This window comes from Temnothorax nylanderi, unplaced genomic scaffold (assembly GCF_030848795.1).
Source record: "Temnothorax nylanderi isolate EJ_2023f unplaced genomic scaffold, tnyl_v1.0 TNYL_tig0048_pilon, whole genome shotgun sequence".
NCBI lineage: Eukaryota > Metazoa > Arthropoda > Insecta > Hymenoptera > Formicidae > Temnothorax > Temnothorax nylanderi.
The window spans coordinates 1,235,924-1,256,221 of NW_027249110.1; the positions used below are offsets into that span (position 1 = coordinate 1,235,924).

Sequence of the window (20,298 nt, forward strand, 5' to 3'; positions counted from 1 at the left end):
TGCAGACCGTCACCACGGCTTCGTGATCGAACGCCGTCGGTTGTAAAATCTCTTCGATAAAACAGACTTTATTCTCATAATTAATTATTCATTATCTGATTTAAATCTTAATTAAGAAAAGGACGCAGTTCCTGCCTCAGTGAAGTTTCGTCTGGAAATAACAAAAAGAACAAAATTCTAGATGGAACATACGGAACTTTTTATTCTTTTTTCGTACAAAAAATAGTTGTCTCTGAAAATAACACAAAATCATTGCGCAATCATACAATATTATCCCAACCGCAGGAGTCAAAGCACTCCTCGTCGACGTCGAGTAACTCTTTGAAATCGTTTGAGGTAGACGCTTCTTGGGCTTCCTTATCGTGCTGCGATCCTTCGGAGGCCGAGGATCTATTTAGGGAAGAAGTTAGGGAAGGCTGATTTTTCTCCAGCATCGCGACGTCGATGTTACTTATCGAGAAATCCTGTTTGAGGCCGACCGAGTTGAGGACGTTCATCTTCTTATTGATCAACGGCCATATATAATCGTCCGCGGTGTTTCTCGCCACCAAGTACTGGATTATGACGGTGTCGTTTTGCCCGATTCTGTGCACTCTGTCTTCCGCCTGGCACAAAATCTGGAAACGTTATCGCCGTGAGATAAATTTTGTACATAAATCTATTTTGAGATTCTTTCTTTATGGTAAATATTAATTACACCGGGATTCCAAAATAATTCGGCGAAGACCACGAGATGTGCGGCCGTTAATGTAATACCCGCATTCGCGGCGGTGATTGACAAAACCGCTGCCATACAGTCATCGCGTTCTTGAAATAAGTCGACCTGAAGTTTTCTTTGCTCCGGATTCGTTTTGCCGTCAATCTTTATGTACCTGGGAATTGTCACAATTGCAATGGCGACATGGCGATAATTGTGAGAATACTTACCGTACATTCATAGATTTAGCAACCTCGCAAATGGCAGTCAAAACATTTTGGTGATGAGCGTACAAAAGGCATTTTTTCTTATTTTCAAACAAGTTCGCAACGTACTTGCTGTAATGGCAATGTTAAATTAATTGAAATACATTAACGTATTTTTGTAGAAACATAAGTGTACTATTTACACACCGCACTGCCTTCAGTCTTGCATAGCTAGACTCGGTATAATATTGCAGTAGAGTATTGTGCCTTTCTAAAGCCGTGGCAGTTATCTCTATTTTCCTCGACATCTCCTTCATTTGCTTGCCAGTTTTTATCAAATCTGAATCTAAAATAATCACCTGCCTAAAATGTATAAATGCATAAAACGTGTTCAAACACTTTTACTCTTTCTCATGTTTCATAAAAATGTTTTTCTTTCAAGACCTTATCTTAGACGGCAACTGATGTAGGACATCAGTTTTCACCCTTCGAATCATGCAATTGACCTTCAGTAATGATTGCAATTCTTGCATATTTGAACAACCTGTATATTCCCAACTATACACATCTCTCTGCCCTCCGCAATATCGCATACCATAGTCGTCATAACTGCAAAATAACACACTTTTAAAATATACGCGTATTTATGTAAATAAAGCAAGTGTACAAAATGTCCATAGTCTTTCTGATTACCTCAGAAACCGTGTCGTGATAAGGCTAATTTGAGAATATAATTCGATTGGTCTCGACAGAGCCGGAGTACCCGTGAGCAATACAATATGACGTGCATGAGCACATATTCGTTGAGCAGCTTGAAATCTCGCGGTTTTAGTGCTCTTCAAAACATGAGATTCATCCTACAATTTTCGTAAAATGCAGTAATAATGGTAATATTTATCTCTAGCTTGTTAAAAATAATATAAGTGTATACCAGAATGACAAATCCATAAATATATCTCTCGAAAACATGTAAGTTTCGTGCCAACAAGTCGTATGATGTTATCGTGATTTTGTCATCTTCAATGCGATCCTTTGCACTTGCAAAATGATGAATGTAATGTGTAGGTATGGATGGTAAAAATTCATAAATTGCTTGAGACCACTGGAACCTAAGTAAAATACTTTTAGTATTGACACCTTCATTATGTCAATCGCGACAGAACTTACTTGACCGATGAAGGTGCTACAATTAGGAGGGGCCAACTATCCTTGAAATAATGTGCTATGCCTAACGCTTGTATAGTTTTTCCCAAACCCATGTCATCTGCAATCAAGCAACGGCCGTTCTTCGATATACCATAACTGGAATAAATTAAGAAAATATATTAATAGAACACATAATAAAATATAAAACACATAATTGCATGTAAAAATAGATTTACCAAATGCCATCTCGTTGAAACGGCATTAAAGCATCCGTTAACTTTTCATCAATTTTTGATAAATCTTGTTCTGACTTGACTTGATTGTCCGACTTTAAGTTTCTCTTGAATATCTAAAACAAAAGTGTTTTAAAGTACATGCGGTTACATTTATGTCTACCTAATCCATTTTTATTTTGTACCCCAATTACCTGAAAGACAGCCTCTGGTATTCTCGATACAGTTATGTTACAGTTGTTAGACGTCAGTTTCTGTAATAAACTGTCATAATCGTTGAGATGGAAATTCCATATTTTAGTTTTCATGTCTGCAAAATTAAATGTTAATAAATATTACAAATATTTGTTTATGTGCGTCTACTAAGTCAATTAACTTATAGTTACCATATACTCTGCTTGGAACCGTTTTAAATATATCAACAATCTCAGGTACAAAGGCCGATAACTCTAATGCAAATCTTTCTTCGCTAATCATGTAACATTTTCCTGTTACGTTCAAAGCTTGACTGAAAAGATTTCTGGGTTCTATAGGATTGAAACGAACATTTGATTTGTTCAGTCGCACATTTGTGCTGTCACTTAAATGTGATTGTTGACGAGCTGGACTATCTTTAGGTGAAATTTGTGCCTTTAATTGAGCTTCCAGCCTTCTTTGCAGCGCTAATAAACGCTTCTTCTCAATTTCTTCAGGAGTACATACTTTATCTATGAAAAAAATGAAAATTTCTCAGTCATTACTACAAACCGTTGTTCCCTGAAGATGAAATACTGGTTTTAGAAAAATCTTTACCCATCTTATTTCCTCTGTTTTTGACGTGCTTCAGTAAATATAAAGATAAATATATTATATTCTTTGATACAAGATATAACAGCCTCAATTATTCATGCCCTGCAAACAACGATGCGTAATATTATAACGTTATTCAAAATGTAAATGCGCTTTACTGCTCGTACAATAAAAAATGCATTACTTCTCTAAACCCAAGTCAAATTAGCAAAAAGCAAACGATAAACTTCTTAATTTCACACTGAAAAGACTCCGTAAACGTCCAATGCTTCGTTGTGCTTCGCTGTAAACAAAAACATCGAGATAGTCATTTTATAACCATACTATCTTTTTTCCCCTAGCGACACGTGTATAGGACAGGCGGGAAATTCAAATAATCTCGAAAATATCTGGAAATTTCTACATAGCAATTTTCAGAGGCGATTAGAGATTCTCTAGGGAAAATTATTCGGCCCTTTCTCTAGTTTCTTTTAGCGCATATAAACGCGGGAAATTCAAACTCGTGAAATTGAAAGAATCTGGAATAAGATTTTTTTTCTCTTTAAAGATGTTTTTTAATTTCAATTTGTACATTATTGCGCGTGTTGCATATTTCTATCAAATGGAACTTTCCGACGATTGACGTTTCTGGCATTCAATTTCAAGTGGTAACTTCCCTCGGCCTTTCGCGTATGCGCGTAATGCGCGTCGCGTTTATTACGAGTGTCGCGAAGTAGAAAGTTGACAACCGATGGTTTCGTTGCAAGGTCATGGGCATCGTTAATTATTACCTCTATCTGCGATTCGTTTACTCACGTCATACACGAGGTAATTTACGTGGCAATTTGCGTGTTACCTTTGTCTGAAGTGCTCTTGTCGCGGTGTTGCGAAGTAAACGCCAAGTTCCGCTATTAGGTTAGGTCTCATCGTTCCCTATATCCGAGGGGTTTTCGAAGTCGCGACGGTGGATGACCGAGTCATCTAATTGCGTCTAACTGTTGCGCCTAAGCGAAATGCTGTCAGTTAAGAATACCGCTACATTGCCTTAACGAAGATCCATTAATATCGCAACCGAATCCTCAAGCGTTCATCATGTCAACATCAACAAAGGCGACACATGTGTGTGTATCAGGTATGTGATCTTGTAATATATGTATTGTATGAAGTATAATTGATTGACATTTGTAAGATACACGTCGATGTGTTGTTTCAGCAAAGTCGCATGAATTTGTCGTGCCAAAAAAATGCGTCAAGACGCCAAGTGATCTGGCACTTTGGAAAAAATCAGAAGCTTACTACGTGAGACAATTTATATAGTTGTTTATTTTTTATTGCTTTATATTTATTTATATTACATGGTTATAAAATATATTCTGTATATGTATATATTATTTTGTACAAATGGAAATATTTTTTTTATATTTATATGTAAAACATTACTTGTAGGAATACCTGGGATTTATTTTAGCCCTGAACGGCGCTGTTCAAGGGAATGCCTTGGACGCACAGTGTCCACAGTCACCTGTAATAAACAATGTTGTACAAATGTTGAACAAATTTGACGAATGGATAACAGAAATTCCACCTACCGAACAGCCCCAGCGATTTGGCAACAAGTCGTTTCGCACGTGGCACGAGAGACTACAACAGGTGTGTCATTAGTATTTAAAAAATTACTCGTCAGAATATCAAGATTATTATTGAAAAATTGTAGAAAATTTAATTTGTAATCAATCTTTCCATTACAGAATGGTGTAGAGGAATTGAAACAAGTGTTGCCAGAGGATTTGCATCGTGCGATCCCAGAAATAGTGCAGTATTTATATGAAAGTTTTGGGAATCCAACTCGCATCGACTATGGAACAGGCCACGAAATGGCTTTCCTCATGTTCCTCTGCTGCATGTTCAAGATAGGCGCATTTGAGGACAGCGATAAGATTGCTGTTGTAATAAAAGTGTTTAATAGGTACTTAAACTTTTATTAATCTAGTTTATTATATTGGTAGTATCTTGTATCTCCTAAAATTATTTAATTGTTTAAATCGGTTCCTTGGCTTGAAGGTATTTGGAATTGGTGCGCAGACTTCAGATAATATACCGTATGGAGCCAGCGGGTAGTCACGGTGTTTGGAGCTTGGATGATTATCAATTTGTGCCCTTCGTATTGGGAAGCGCTCAGCTCATTGGTACTAACTTTTGTAGTATATATTTTTCCATATATTCTTTATTGTGATATAATACAGATTTAGATCTAGAATGATGTGATAGTGATTTAGACTAAGAAGATCTTTTTCTTTTTATAAAATTTGTGATATCTTATGTAATTTAATATTTTAGGACATCCACGGATAGAACCACGTCACTTTGTAGACCAAGGTATCGTGGAATCTTACAGCAAGAAATACATGTTTCTTGGCTCCATCGAGTTTATCTCAAAGGTATGGAAAGATTGTAGATGTTTATAAAGATACAATGAAATTTACTGTACGCTTTTATCGATATGACTTAATTTAATCAAGACCAAAAATCAAGACTAAAAATCTTTCACATTATCTTTGATAACGATTGTATTCTATTAGGTGAAGATAGGACCTTTCGCTGAGCATTCAAATCAGTTATGGAATGTTAGTGCGGTGTCTTCATGGTCGAAAGTGAACAGTGGTCTTATTAAGATGTATCAAGCGGAGGTAATTACAGTTTGTGTTTGTAACGAAAAAGAATTGCCTCTCTATAATTTTTATTTTCCAGGTGTTGGCAAAGTTTCCCGTTATCCAACACGTTTTCTTTGGTTCTCTGCTACCTTTGAGACCAATGGCCGCGCAGTGCTCCAGTCCGATCCATGTCCCGAATTACAGAAGCACTCCTGTTGGCAACAACGAGCCACCGCCACCAGCGACGCCGCTATGAAAATTACATGCATAATAAATATTGTTACCGTGGACTATTTTACCACGCTTCTCAGTATTTATTATAAAATTGTACATTATTATTGCCTCTCGCTCCCTCCATTCTATGAAACTTTTATCAACTTTTAACTTTTAACCATTTCTCTAGCTTGTCAGAAATTATATTTGTTACGAAGAGAAATTATCTTTATATTTCGTTAAGAACGATATAAAAGTTATGATATTTAATGACTTAATGCGAATTCGATTAGAAAATTAGTACGATGTGCTCAAGATGATAGTTATTTATGCTCTTGATAAAAGTAATGAATTTACATCGTGAAGAAATAAAAAAAAATCCCATGAACGGCGTATCTGAATTTCATTATAGATATTAATTTTTGCAATTTATTCTTAAACTATAAACCGCACCAATACTCTTTGCTCGAGTCATGATGTAAAATATCTTCTTAAATCATGATTTTTACGTTTTAATGTTAGGCCTATCACAAAGGTAGGTATAATGTTATATTCTGAATATTATAATACTTTAATTCTTGTCGGAATACTATTATATAATTTACAAAACCATCTTTTATTAGTAAAACATTAACCTGAATTTTGAATTAACCAAGTCAATTCAAAATTCAATAAATATTAGTCATTTTTATAAACTATAACTTTTCATATTTACATATTTCCGTCTTTTCTGATGCATGGGAAACCCGGACTGCATTCGAGGAGCGTGCTACTGCATCAATGGGCGCGTTCAGCAGACCAAAGCCGCTCAGTAGCAGTCGAACGTGATTGGCTCTTACTTTTAGAACCAACCAATCAACGCAGAGTGTTGATAAGACGAACTCAACAGTTGTGTCTGCTGAACTCGGCCATTGGGTGTATTTAGGTAAGACACCGCTACTGTAGCGCTACACGAATGCGTACCAGCCAATGGCTGGTACGCATTCGTGTAGCGCTACAGTAGCGGTGTCTTACCTAAACACACCCATTGATCGATCTTCACTATTCATTGACCATTCTTCACTAGCTGCCGAGCTGCACAGTTCATCTGCAATTTATTTATCAAACTATTGCGTTATTTGTAAAAGGTATAATAATCATCGTAATATATATTTAATCTTTCTTTATTATTCTCTTAGGCCGATATTCATAGTCAGTTCTTATATTTAAGACCATCTTAAGGGGATCCTATATATAGCGGCAGTGCACTTTATGCACTAAGGCTGCGTTCGGGGAGCGCGCTATTAGCGCTATTGCATCATTCTATCTTTATCGCTCATCAAGTGTAGAACAAGGATAGAATAAGCAAATAGCGCTAATAGCGCGCTCCCCGAACGCAGCCTAAGTGCACACTTTAACTCGTATTTTATTTATTATAAATGTTTAAGAGCAAAAATGCAAAATCGGGCTGTTTCGGGAACTACATATGAGCTTACTGATTAAAAATATCCTAAATGGAATAAGATTCATTCGATATTTTGGCTAAATATGGTACTAATTCGTAAAAAAATTACGAATTAGTACCATTTAGCCAAAATATCGAATGAATCTTATTCCATTTAGGATATTTTTAATCAGTAAGCTCATATGTAGTTCCCGAAACAGCCCGATTTTGCATTTTTGCTCTTAAACATTTATAATAAATAAAATACGAGTTAAAGTGTGCACTTAGTGCATAAAGTGCACTGCCGCTATAGGATCCCCTTAAGTACAATCTTAAGATGTCATTAACCAATCACAGAGCCGTATTAGCATCTTAAGATATTACTTAAGGGGATCCTATAGCGGAAGTGCACTTTATGCACTAAGTGCACACTTTAACTCGTATTTTATTTATTATAAATTTTTAAGAGCAAAAATGCAAAATCGGGCTGTGTCGGGCACTACATATGAGCTTACTGATTAAAAATATCCTAAATGGAATAAGATTCATTCGATATTTTGGCTAAATACTTCTAATTCGTAATTTAATTACGAATGTGCCCGACACAGCCCGATTTTGCATTTTTGCTTTTAAAAATTTATAATAAATAAAATACGAGTTAAAGTGTGCACTTAGTGCATAAAGTGCACTGCCACTATAGGAACCCCTTAAGACGGTCTTGAAATAAGATCTGATTATGAATACCGGCCTTAATAATAAAAATAAATTTAAAAAATAAATTGTTCCAATATGTTATTTGCAGCAATACAGCAATTTAAAGAGTTTTAACAAGAGCAAGTTCGGGCACAAACAATAAACGTCACAGGAAATAGATATGGCACGTTCTAAGCAGAGATATAGGAATCCATTTATTAAGAGAGGCATTTATAGGAACCATTTCTTACGACATCATTCAAATTATGCAAAGTTAATAAAAGATATCGAACTCTATTCGAATGAATCCAAAGAGCCATCAATATGTAGCAGTTTTTCTACGCTTCCTGTAAGTATTCGAAGAAATCTATTTATCGTAAGTCGTACCAATATTTATTACAATATAATCTCATGTATTAATTTTTTTTTTATCTTTACAGGATGAAATAGTACTAATAATATTAAAAAACTTGGATATAAGGTCGTTGTGCCGTTTGAGCCAAGTAAATAAACGCTTCAATATTTTAACACGAGATCCTCTTCTCTTTAAATGCTTGAATTTACGAAATTTCCGCTATACGAATTCTATTTGTATTCACAATGTTTTATTTTACTTTGCACTTAGATGTAAATATTTACAACAATTAGATCTTACATCAAGCAACATTTCTGTTGAGCACTTCAAAAAATTTGTCAACATTTACGGCAAGGGTTTAACGCACTTACGATTAAGTAACTGCCCATTTGTTAACAACTCGGTTCTATTAAAAATTTCCATAACATGTAAAATGTTGAAAGGTATGTACATAAATAAATATAATATTTAAGATTACAGGCAAATTGTGTATGACTAACACACACACATATATATATATATATTTTTTTTTAGTATTGGATCTCAGTTTTTGTCATCATCCGGCATACAAACTATTAGAATTTTCGTGTCTCGAAAATCTAGAATTTCTAGAGGATTTAAACCTTGGAGGGTTATTTATAGAAACTGAAACTCTCTGCAAAATATTGCAAAAAAATCGCCGGATGCGTAACTTAAATTTGAGGAAATGGGACAAAATGCCATTAAGGCGATTTATCGGTTGCTCTATCGAAAATCGAGATGCAGTTGCAATACAATTGGGAAATTCGTGTCCAGACTTGAAAATAATAGATTTAACGGGCTGTGGTATTACCTCGCGAGGTATTGAGGCCCTCGCTGAGTGCAAGAAATTACGAAAACTGAACATTTCATGGACGTACGTGTGTGCTACATTTTCTTTTAAATATATTATTATATTCTTTATCAAAATTTGTATGTTTCATCTCTTGCAAACATCATGAAACATTATTGTTTTTCTCTTTGCGGAAACGATAATAATAGTATGGCTTTTATGTTACAGCAATTATTTTCTCGAAACCGATCAGCTTAGTTTACGCAGATTATTTTCCTCCTGTCAACTCCTTGAAGAAGTCAATTTGTTGGGTCTTGGGGGCAATTTCGACGAACAACTGACGCTGTGTAAAAACTTAAAACAAATATACTTGGATGTACCTACCGAGTACCTACCGGAGAACGCCGATAGTCTCGCAATTTTCGAGCAATGTCCTAAATTGCAAACGATCTATCTTCAATATCCATATACCTATACGAAAAATGGCAATTTCGTTGCCCAGGCGAAAGAAAAATACTCACATTTGTCCATCTATGAACATCAATTAAGGGACTGGTGACTATTTTGAATAGTTAAAGGAATAATACTCCTTGTTCAATCGAAAATTTGTGCCAGATAAACATTTTTTTTTTACCATCAAATATAATTGAAGAATGTCCAATTAAGCGTTCGACGTATGTATTTCCCGACGGCATGAAGATGTGAATCGTGCAAAATACAATTTGATTATATACATTTTATTGGATATAAAAAATGCGTTATTACGTTACGTATCTTTATTTGATATTTGACATAACTTTTGACAATATATGTATTATATACTAAAACATATAGATTTGAATAAAGTGTGCTTGAAATTAAAAAAAATAGATTTTTTTCTTTCATTAATACATGAACACAGCATCTTTTTTGAGATCTTATTATTATTATTTTTTTTATTTAAAATACCTATAAATGGAAATAGAGAGTCAAGAGAATTTATATGTATATTTATTCATATTCATATAGTAGAGATGATATAGCCACCATATTGCGACTGCAGTCCATTTGGCGCTACAAATGCTTTAAAGAGTTTAAAGCGTAGATTTCTTTGTTTTGAGATTAAACACATTGAAACATTTAAAAAAAAATTGTAGCGCCAAGTGCCAAGTGAATCGCAACCCGCTTTATCCTCGGGAATAATACACCTTATTTTTCATCGGTGACTTATCTTACATGGCTCCGTGGCTCATGGCTCGAGTCAGGTACTTCATATTTCGATGACGTGCGAAATCTTGCGTATTTTCGATCGACGTGCGTCTCCATGGGAACCGGAGTAGAGTCTAGAGTCTGTTGTTCATCATGTACGTTTAACCTCGCGCATCGCGTCGCACAAAAAGTTGTGTACAAACATTGCAGGAATTCGCGAAGAATATTAACGCTCTTTCTACAGAGTGTCAAATATCGTGAAAATTCGTAATAGTGTTACACGTAATTTATTGCGATGATAAAGATATTGATTTTTACGTTATTTTTGATCAACTTTTACGTCGCACATTGCCAGGACGTTGACATCGACGAGAATGGTTACATAGTTTATTGTCCTTGTATGGGTAAGATATTTCGATTTTTATCATACCTACGACATCATTCGACATGATAATAAAACTCCGATTTTTATTTCAGGGCGCTTTGGTAATCAGGCAGATCACTTTTTAGGAGTCCTAGGCTTCACCCAGGCCTTGAATCGTACTCTGGTGTTACCGCCGTGGGTCGAATATCGGACGGGAGAGACGAGATCTGTGAGCACAGAATCTGCGTGTAATATAACGTCATTCGCAAATTTTACATAGTGACATCTAATAGTCAATTCTATTTTCAGGTACAAGTACCGTTCGATACCTATTTCAATGTTTCTCAAGTACAAAGCTGCCATAAAGCGATATTAATGGAGGACTTTATGAGGGATGTTGCGCCAAAGATATGGCCACCCGAAAAAAGAATATGTAAGCTCTAATGTGGATTCTCTTGAAAGCAAGATACGTGGAGCTTTAATGTCAATTTTTTTGAAAGCAAGATAAACTCTTCGTTCTTCCTCAGCTTTTTGTTACGAGGCTCGCGTGGGGACCAACGGAACGTCCTGTAATGCGAAGCATGGGAATCCATTTGGTCCCTTCTGGGACACGTATAATATAGATTTCGTTAAATCGGAATTTTACAAACCGCTCCATTATTACGATGCGTATTACACTCGCGCGAGGCAACAGCAGTGGCAGTGGTATTATCCACCTGAAACTTGGCCGGTACTGGCGTTCACGGGCGCACCTGCCAGCTTTCCAGTTCAGCCTCTGAACAAGCCTCTGCAGAAGTGCCTCAACTGGAACAACGACATCCTGAATAAAGCGAAGGCGTTTATAAGGGAAAAATTGCCAAGGGGCGCGTTTGTCGGCATACATTTGCGAAACGGGATCGATTGGGTATGTGATATTTGCTGTACATATTTTTATACGGATAATACGTAATGTTAATAGCATGTCAACATCCTATGGAGAATAATAGTTTTCTATTTGTTATGTCTGGTTTTCAGGAACGCGCTTGCGAACATATACCGTCCGCGCCGGATCTTTTCGCCGCTCCTCAGTGCCTTGGTTACCAAAACGAACGTGGCAAAGCAACTCTCTCGATGTGCTTGCCGTCGTTCGATACAATAATAACTCAGCTGAAGCGCGTTATCCGCGGCGGCAAAGATATTAAGTCTGTGTTTGTGGCGTCTGACAATGATTACATGTTGGATAGACTCGGAGAGGCCTTGTCGCGTATGAAGGTAAGCTTGTATATTCGTCATATTGATGAATGAGTGCTAATGTCATCGTTCTCATATAGATATCAGTGCACCGGCAGGAACCGCCGGTATCCGCACATTTGGATCTGGCGATTCTCGGAAGGTCTAATTATTTCATAGGAAATTGCATTTCTTCCTTCACCGCTTTCGTGGCCAGAGAAAGAGAAGTCAGAGGATACCCGACATTCTTCTGGGGTTACCCTCCCAGAACCAGAACGGAACTGTGATATTACATTTTGTAACATAATACCTGCCAAATGCGCATAATCGTCAGTTTTTTATAAGTTTTTATATTTATACATTATATTGAATTGAGTAATTGCACAATGAGATTAACGTATGTTTATTGTGAGAAAATACAATTGTGACATGTTTTTCGGATCTCCAGTATATATTTCGCAATAAAAAGTTTATAAGAAACAAATCCGCTTGACTCGAGCGTCTCGAGTTTTTGTTTATCGTCGTATATACATATATATGAAAATATCAACTTCGACACTTCCATTTCCTATCGCAATAAAATTGCGGAGTCTCTCTGCACTTTTATTCACTTCCTATCTCTCGCATGTCGGATAGTGTCTGTTGTAAAACGCGAGCAAACTCCCTCGTGTCTGTTCCGTTGCACGATTTAAACGACGAGCAGGCAAATAGAATGTCCTTCGATCGCGGATTGTAGCAGCAGCCGTAACCATCGGGCACAACTGGTCCGTAGCACATAAAAGACGCTGACTTATACGGCACCTTTGAATCACAAAGTTATATCGATTAGCGTAAATGTGCACTTATCTTTTCTCGTTAGAATAATTTTCACGCTTCAGTTTTTCCAAGGAATTTCTTTACAACTTTGAATTACCTGACTTGACGTTAAATTGAAATATGTACTTCTGGTGTAACCAACATCCTTGTACAATTCTGGGAGCTCCATTCCTTCGCTTTTCGCTATCATTTTTAAGCCGAACAAATGCCGATCGACACCTTGTCCTGTCGCAGCCTATACAAAAACAAACATCAATTCTGAAGCTTGCGTATTAAAAAAAAATAATTAACTCGATTAAAAATGCATTGTGAATCAAGAACGATTGCCTTACTTGTGCAGCGAATTCTTTATGAGCATTTATAGCTCTAATCATCACTTCCTTCTTTTGCTGTTTGCTCTTACATTCCTCAGGAAGCATTACTTTTGCAAATTCAACGGACTCGGTGCTAGTAGATCTGATGCACTCGGTTCTGGCATTTATGAATCTTCGTAATGCCGCGCTTTCGTAATGAGCTGGCGCCTTCCTTTGTAAATTATAGAACGTCACTTGCATCGCGATCTGGATAAAACTGTCGGGACTCAGTTTAATCGCTTTTATAGCGTCCGCGCCGAATTTGTCGAATGTAAAACATTCCATGTCTACGTCGTCCGAGAGTCTGAAGAATTACAAATATTATATTTCCAACAGTACTGGTGTAAGGTAATCGTAAAGAGGCAATCAACCTACTTATCTACTGTATCGGTAGCTACCTCGATCGCACAGTCTATAACGTCGTTAGTTTCGAACTTCAAAAGTTCCGGTCTCGGAAAATCCGCAGATCTTCCGTCTCTCGCGCTATTTTCTCTTGCCGCTCTGGAAACAAATGGGGATTTTTTATTAGCGTCCCATTAAAAGGGCAGCTTATGTAGAAAGTATTATTTAATTATTTACATATATTTTAATACATAATCATGAAGAACAGCAACCGGAACTCCTTCGCATGGACTGTGTTCATATTCCATGCCAATATATCCATCGGCGGATACTATATACTGTAAAGATGTGTCCCTCGTTTATCTCAGCATCAAAAGATAATTGTTTTGAAATATTTAAAATCGTTGAATTTATTTATAATAGATATTAGTCAGATATTTCACCTGCACAGTCTTGTCGTGCCATCTGTTACCAGCGTTTACGCAGCTGCTGTAGCCTGTCATAGTTTGAACCGCTCTGACCGAGGCATTATTCTTCTCCTTAAAAGCGTCTTTAGGTAGATCCTTATCGAGACACAATATAAACAAGGAAGATTCTATATCCTTGATTATATTCTTATTGTTACCCAGTTCTGAAAATATAACGATAACAATTCAAGTTAAAGAATCAGAAATTATAAAAAAAATTGTGCAGTTTGAAATAATGGAATGCAAATTATACGAAGGTAAATAGAACGAAAAGAAAAGCTAAACTGAAATAAACCTAAAAGTAAGCTGTAGTCCTTCGCCCAAGTGTCTCTGTCATTTCCAGTCAAAATTCCTACAGGCTTCCCTTGAGTACACGAACGATCTGCTATATCTTTTACGGCAGCCACGAGCTTGCCCTCGCTTAAAATGCCGTTTTCATCGACAACACAAAGTTTAAAGAACTGTAATATAGACGGAATAGAACCAGCTATATGGTTTCATCAGGCTGATTATACTTACATTATTATTGCTTATGACTATTATGTGTTTAGCCTCGTCTGTGTGCAATAGTTTATCGATTACTTTGTTAGGCTGCCTGTGCGTGCCGAGTATCATGCCGTAAGGCTGCATATCAAGTGGATCATTGCGAGCCATCTCTTGTTTCATCTTTTCGCTGCAGTGTGATTGCGAATGAATATCACAAGGAATACAAAAAATAAACTGTAAACTGTAGAAAACTCACCTCTTGACCATCTCATTGTAATTGCACACTGCAGCAACGAGACGCGCCGCGTACACATACACGTCATCTGGTCGATGGAAAATAACAGGTGGCCCGACAGTTCCAGGACTGGAATGCACGATCACGGGCAAACGGTATCCTAAGTATGCAACTTCCAGCCACCATTCTTTCATCTAAAATAAGTTGATGCGAATTTGTATTATTATTCGCCTAGCATTTGAAAAAATGTACAGATATAAGTACCCAATTATCGGTGTTTTGATATCTCTCCAATAATTTAGCATGTAACCGAGGTCCCGCGCCCGTGTGGCTTATAAATTCACCGACAATCCTCTCCGTATTTTTATATTCGTTGTCAGTCAACAGTGGCTTTAAGGATCTGTAATGAATGATGAGTAACGACATTTGAAGATAAAAAGGCATACAGACGTGTCGTACCTCAAGTAACGTTCCGCAGTTTGCTTGAGATCAGGAACAGGTTGCTTCGGGATCGGTTGCTTATTTAGGTTTAACGTCGTTATAGATGCTCCTCGAAGAACGGATGGTGTCCTACGCAATCCATTGTAGACCTGTTAATTCAATCAATTTCATTGAACAGCTCGAATCTTCTTTCTGTGAAAAATACACGTACGTACTTACCGTATACTTTGACACATTGGAGAGTACTTTGTACATAGCTGGCTTCTCTAGAGAACTCGAGCCTAATCCCACTGTACCGCTAAAGAACAGAAATGAACAGGTATTATCGACATTTCGGAGACAAACGGTATCGCAGATAACAAGTGTAATCGTGAAATAAACGTTATCGCGACGTGGGAAGTATCCAATGGAGCTCACTGTTCGTCGAGATATATGTCTCACACTCTACCGAGTGTCAAAAGTTTCAAGAGTATCTCAGCAGTTATGTGTCACACCCACACATATGCTAAACGTGCATGTGCATACAAACATATACACACGTGGCCTGTCTAAATCAGTACGCGCGAGGGTAAGTGATCTGTGTGACGATAGTCAAACGCATCGACGGAGTATATTGCTATAAATTGTCACCAATTATATCACGGACATTGGACCGGCCAATTGCAACAATTGAGATACGCTTGTGTCGCGTATCATCCAAAGAGATAATTATTTTTAACAATGTATATACATACGCGTCCATATGGCGAGTCCTGATGCCAGGCAAAAGGAGTAAATGTACGTCGTACGAAACTGATCGAGACTGCAGGTAAACTATGTTCTGTGCTGGTCAAAGCTCAACTTGCGGCAGAAACATGAGTGCTCCACGACTCTCTTATCTTTGTATGTACATGCAATGTATATGTGAAGTAGGAGTATGTAGATATCCCTCCAGTCGTATTCGATAAGAAAGAGCGATTCGACTACCGAAGTCGACGACTTGAAGTGTCAGCGACCATTTAGCGACTTTAAAGCAGTCTTGAATATTAATGAGATCGAAACCGGTTTGTTATATTTTATTTATTTGTTCCAATCGGCTGCGATTGCGATGTCGAATGAACCATCAATATACCTGCAAAATAATATTTTAATAAATAACTAGATATATTTAAAAAATAAACGTAATGTCATGTATGTATATGTACGAAGAAGTTACTGGATACATTAAAATTGCGACTCTTTATAGGTTCGTCAAAATTCATTATAATAAACTAACGTTTGCGTAATCAGTTTCTACATAATCAAGCCACTTTTTTAAATTGGCTCTAGAGATTTATGGGGTTACGTGAACTTATACGGTATGGACTGAGCTAGTGACAGTCCCCCTCCTCTTTCCTTCAGGAAAACTGGCAATTCTGGCATTGCTGGAGCATAACAACGGAAAATGGGGAATCACTGATGTCGCGTTACTCCGCTGCGATATACAACGGCTCCTGCAAATGTTAGCGCGGAATGACACCGAGGGCACGTGCTGCTTTTCGCTGAGGGAGGCTGAGAGTGGCTGAGAGCTAGGTCCGTGCGAACGTATCCGGAGTCCGGAGTGTTTGTACCTGTAGCCGCGCGGGCAAAATGTAAAGAGGTTACCTAACCTTACACCCCCCGGACCCCCCCCCCTCCCCCCACGAGCAAACGCATCCTCGGCAGGACGGGCGACAGGAACGGGAAGCTCACCGAGAAAGTTCGCAGAGTCGCGAGACGCGGTCGTAGAGCGTGAAGAACCCGCGCTTGTCAATTCTAATTTCTAACGACGAGTCGCACGATGAACGACGCCGAGAGCGCGGAGAACGATACCTTCGGGTCGTACTGCGCGCTGCTGGTCGCCTTCAAGACCATGAAAGAACGTTGCCAGCAGTTGCAGACGCGACTGGCGGTGGTGGAGGAGGAGAACGTGTGCCTCAGGCTCGAATGCGGCAGGGACATGTCCACGGCTATTGTCAAGGTTGATAAGAGCGACAGGTCTGCGCTGCAAACCCTGCAGGTTCGTCAAGTCGAATTAGATATAACAAGTAAACTGAAGGCCTTATCTTCCTAAACCTGTTGCAATACTTAAGGCACAATGCAGATTGTAAGAGACATCTACTTATTTCTTGAGAATTTAAAAGTCTGAAAGTAGCCTTTTCTATTCAACAACTTGCCACAAGATTTGTTTGTTTCTTCTGTCCGTTTAGCCGCACGATTGAGAATGATACAGTAGAATTGTAAACATTAGAAACATTAATATTGTTTTAAGGACAAGTACATGGAGTCTTGTGTACATACTTCTTTCAGTAATGTGAAATAAAATAAGATATATAAAAATAAAGGAATAAGAAACGCATATTTCTGATCATTTGCGGTCTATGGTATTTTGCACGCATTTAACGGTACGAGTAATATGTTTTTGGGTTGCAGGAAAAGGTAGAGGAACTCACAAAACAAAAGTCTCAGCTGTCGCATCACGTTTTCATGGTGGCCGCGGAAAATCGTCAGTTATGGAACAGATTAACGAGACTGACGAAAACTAATAAATCTTTAGGTAGTCAATTAACAAAAATTTCGGACACGCTTAAGCAGCATCCCACCACGCAGCCATCTGAAATTATTTCGTACAACTTTCGCGATGTGTCTAATCTAGATAAACAGACCGCTAACAAGACGTATTTACTAGCTACGGACGGTTGGTATCAACTTGATACCTAACGACGCTTCTTGTCAATTATTAACTAATTTTCGTTGTAGGTGAAAGAGAACAAAGCTTGGAAGAAATATCTCTTCGATTAATAAATAGTATTATGTTAGAGAAGTCCGATCTCGAACAGCAATGCGCAGAGGTAAGGAAGTAAAAATATCATAACCATTTATCGCCTCTTACTCAATATCCGTTGTTTTACGCAGATGGTGGAGTTGCACAATCGTTCCGAATTAAATTTACAAAATGTTGGCTTCACGTATCCCGAAGATTCTGACACAGATTCGCTGGAGCAACTAAAGCAGCATGAAATTCGGTTGTTCCAAACCAAGGATACCTTACTTGGGCAGCAAACTAGGTTAAAAAGGGCCCTGCAGAATCTTAAAAAAATGAGAAAAGGTGAGAGTCTCAATCAAGTGTAATTATAATCGGATCATCTTTCTGGCATTAGTCGCAATACGGAGAAAGTTCTCTAGAACGTTGTCAATTTTCAAACAAATATATATATTTTCAGGAGCGATATGTAATAATTGTCGAAAGAACGCGAATAAAAAGATGTGTCAAACGGGTACGCAATTTGATTCCGACGACAGTTTCAAAGAACACGGAGCTACTCAGACTAGTCTCATGAATCCTAGTATTTCCATGGAAAAGTGCTCCAACCTAAATGATAATATGGACGCCGATATCAATACGTGCCCATTGTGCGGAACTGCTTACGGAAAATCCATACCGTTTGAGGAGTTCCACGAACATGTCTTAAATCATTTTACCAAGGAGGTGTCAAACTCTACAGAGGAGTTCGAGCTTGTACATTGATTTCGTCATCAAAAAATCAGTGATAAGCCGTTACACGTGAAATTTTCTTCAGATTCCAAGAAAATTCGTGCTGATTGGGAATACAGAATATTGAAATAGATAAAATACTCCAGATATAAATTATAGACGAGACAATACTGTCTGTTGCAAAAGATTTTATTTTTATATCAATAAACGAAATCACGAAAAAAAGTTGAAATATTTTTCGTCGCATAAAGGACCTTAGTTATAAATATATTTATGTAATAAAACATTCTATTTTTAATTTCGAAAAATTTCGATTATTTCGAATATCCCCTTGACTAATATATTCCGGCTTTTGGCTACGAAAAATTAAAACCTGATTTCAAGTGCACTTTATGCAAGATGAGTAGGTTTAACGTCTTTTTTATCTGATGGCTCCTGCGTTGTTGGTTCCAGTAAGTTTTGATGAAACCACGAAGGCCTTTTCTTCGGCAACTCGACTACTCTTTGGTTCTGGAATTAAAGATAGATTAAATCTGTATTTATGTAAACTGATCTGTATATCGACAAAGCGTATATTTTTAATACCTTCCAAAAGTCATCCGTTTTAGCTTCCTTTTCTCCGTCGTACAATACAATTACATTCTGTTCTACCGGCCTTAGACCTAACTCTTTCTGAATGGCGTCTTGCATTTCTTTAGTCTCGAGCTTTACTTTTTCATAACAATGTCCTGCATGATAAATAGATATAGGTAAACCATCGTAAGTTTCTTCTATTCATTTTTATATTCAAGAATATAAATCTAAACTGCTTTATATATTTTTTAAATCTACAATTATACTGATGAAATTTACCGCATAAACGGTTGGCTTCGTAATGATGACCACAATTCGTACACGTTAATATATTGGTTCTCATAATAGGTGGCTTCCACATATATTCCATTACTCCGAATCTCCTCTTAAGTCTCGCTTCCAAACTACGTCGATGTTTTGGAACTGCCCATAAAATGCCATTCTCGAAAATTTCCTTTAGAGAGTGACCACCGAGACTCGTCGATTTCGATTTGTTCGGGAAACCGTTGCAGTCGACCGCACATAGTTGTCCTACTACGGAAAGTTTAAAAGATCCTTCTTTTTAGATTTCAATAAATGTGTTGACGAAGTTTGCCCTTAAACTAGCATTACTAAAATCTTTTTATTTATCTGCGCACGAAACTGATTATCCTACAGCTCCTTCAATTGAGGTTAGGGAACATAAAAAGATATAAAGTAATCACTTAGATTATTCGCATTAACTTTTAAAATTTAGTTGAAAATACGTGTATGCGTGTTAGTTTTCAATTACCTGGAGGAAAACCGCGACCAAAGATCGTTTGAATCGCCTGTTCAAATTTTTGAAGAGCCAAACTTAACCTATTCATCTTGCCACCTGCTACTGCATCTATGCATCGGCGAGACACTACCGACCCCGGGTAAATTTTCGTGATTCTTTATGGAGTCTTGAGTCCTGAGGATAATAGAAGACCGTCGACATTATCGACTATCATAATAAATCTCTCGACCGTCGATATCTAAAATATCTGAATAATTGGTTAAAAAATTTTACAGTAATATTAAGTAAATTCACGATTTATTATTATCTAATTTATAAATAAACATATTTATTTAACGTAAGGATATTGCAAAACTGTATCCTTTTCCGTAATCC

At 37.3% G+C, this 20,298-nt stretch overlaps 6 protein-coding genes and 1 long non-coding RNA gene across 11 annotated transcripts; 4 read left to right on the forward strand and 3 right to left on the reverse strand.

Annotated features, from left to right (window-relative positions):
- Positions 1-175: 175 nt before the first annotated feature.
- Marcal1 (SWI/SNF-related matrix-associated actin-dependent regulator of chromatin subfamily A-like protein 1) lies at positions 176-3,394 on the reverse strand. Its single transcript, XM_071706044.1, has 13 exons — positions 3,256-3,394; positions 3,075-3,173; positions 2,669-2,989; positions 2,477-2,592; positions 2,286-2,398; positions 2,071-2,205; positions 1,835-2,012; positions 1,597-1,760; positions 1,348-1,512; positions 1,111-1,266; positions 928-1,035; positions 698-872; positions 176-617 (listed from the first exon to the last, which is right to left on the reverse strand). Exons 2-13 carry the CDS (start codon positions 3,076-3,078, stop codon positions 261-263), a joined length of 1,992 nt encoding a protein of 663 aa, XP_071562145.1. The 5' UTR covers positions 3,079-3,173; positions 3,256-3,394; the 3' UTR covers positions 176-260.
- Positions 3,395-3,736: 342 nt separating this feature from the next.
- On the forward strand, positions 3,737-6,302 carry LOC139772379 (serine/threonine-protein phosphatase 2A activator). Its single transcript, XM_071706045.1, has 8 exons — positions 3,737-4,182; positions 4,264-4,349; positions 4,497-4,700; positions 4,799-5,016; positions 5,112-5,236; positions 5,388-5,488; positions 5,630-5,737; positions 5,799-6,302. The coding sequence occupies exons 1-8, from the start codon at positions 4,143-4,145 to the stop codon at positions 5,955-5,957; spliced, it is 1,041 nt and encodes a 346-aa protein (XP_071562146.1). The 5' UTR covers positions 3,737-4,142; the 3' UTR covers positions 5,958-6,302.
- A 669-nt stretch (positions 6,303-6,971) lies between these two features.
- LOC139772390 (uncharacterized) lies at positions 6,972-9,959 on the forward strand. The gene is made up of 5 exons (XR_011718123.1): positions 6,972-7,041; positions 8,140-8,379; positions 8,471-8,828; positions 8,920-9,280; positions 9,425-9,959. It is a non-coding gene; the product is annotated as an uncharacterized lncRNA (long non-coding RNA).
- Positions 9,960-10,490: 531 nt separating this feature from the next.
- O-fut1 (O-fucosyltransferase 1) lies at positions 10,491-12,450 on the forward strand. Its single transcript, XM_071706054.1, has 6 exons — positions 10,491-10,788; positions 10,862-10,977; positions 11,058-11,181; positions 11,276-11,652; positions 11,763-11,999; positions 12,059-12,450. The coding sequence occupies exons 1-6, from the start codon at positions 10,680-10,682 to the stop codon at positions 12,242-12,244; spliced, it is 1,149 nt and encodes a 382-aa protein (XP_071562155.1). The 5' UTR covers positions 10,491-10,679; the 3' UTR covers positions 12,245-12,450.
- Positions 12,345-15,990, reverse strand: LOC139772380 (carnitine O-acetyltransferase-like). Of its 2 annotated transcripts, none has more exons than XM_071706046.1 (13): positions 15,832-15,990; positions 15,317-15,395; positions 15,116-15,246; positions 14,921-15,056; positions 14,678-14,850; positions 14,455-14,608; positions 14,231-14,396; positions 13,912-14,099; positions 13,706-13,806; positions 13,502-13,627; positions 13,106-13,430; positions 12,871-13,008; positions 12,345-12,758 (listed from the first exon to the last, which is right to left on the reverse strand). In XM_071706046.1, exons 1-13 carry the CDS (start codon positions 15,837-15,839, stop codon positions 12,561-12,563), a joined length of 1,923 nt encoding a protein of 640 aa, XP_071562147.1. In that variant the 5' UTR covers positions 15,840-15,990; the 3' UTR covers positions 12,345-12,560. The 2 variants fall into 2 exon arrangements, with proteins under 2 accessions (XP_071562147.1, XP_071562148.1); XM_071706047.1 differs by lacking the exon at positions 15,832-15,990 and adding an exon at positions 15,515-15,654.
- Spn-f (Protein spindle-F) lies at positions 15,777-18,888 on the forward strand. 3 transcript variants are annotated; one of them, XM_071706056.1, is made up of 6 exons: positions 15,777-15,905; positions 16,478-17,114; positions 17,528-17,792; positions 17,855-17,946; positions 18,011-18,203; positions 18,319-18,888. In XM_071706056.1, exons 2-6 carry the CDS (start codon positions 16,896-16,898, stop codon positions 18,621-18,623), a joined length of 1,074 nt encoding a protein of 357 aa, XP_071562157.1. In that variant the 5' UTR covers positions 15,777-15,905; positions 16,478-16,895; the 3' UTR covers positions 18,624-18,888. The 3 variants fall into 3 exon arrangements, with proteins under 3 accessions (XP_071562157.1, XP_071562156.1, XP_071562158.1); XM_071706055.1 differs by lacking the exon at positions 15,777-15,905 and adding an exon at positions 16,183-16,322; XM_071706057.1 differs by lacking the exon at positions 15,777-15,905 and adding an exon at positions 16,183-16,322 and having other exon boundaries at positions 17,528-17,651.
- On the reverse strand, positions 18,764-20,091 carry Mrpl32 (mitochondrial ribosomal protein L32). Of its 2 annotated transcripts, none has more exons than XM_071706058.1 (4): positions 19,936-20,091; positions 19,443-19,697; positions 19,176-19,318; positions 18,764-19,100 (listed from the first exon to the last, which is right to left on the reverse strand). In XM_071706058.1, the coding sequence occupies exons 1-4, from the start codon at positions 20,009-20,011 to the stop codon at positions 18,981-18,983; spliced, it is 594 nt and encodes a 197-aa protein (XP_071562159.1). In that variant the 5' UTR covers positions 20,012-20,091; the 3' UTR covers positions 18,764-18,980. The 2 variants fall into 2 exon arrangements, with proteins under 2 accessions (XP_071562159.1, XP_071562160.1); XM_071706059.1 differs by having other exon boundaries at positions 19,443-19,694; positions 19,936-20,081.
- Between the last annotated feature and the right edge of the window lie 207 nt (positions 20,092-20,298).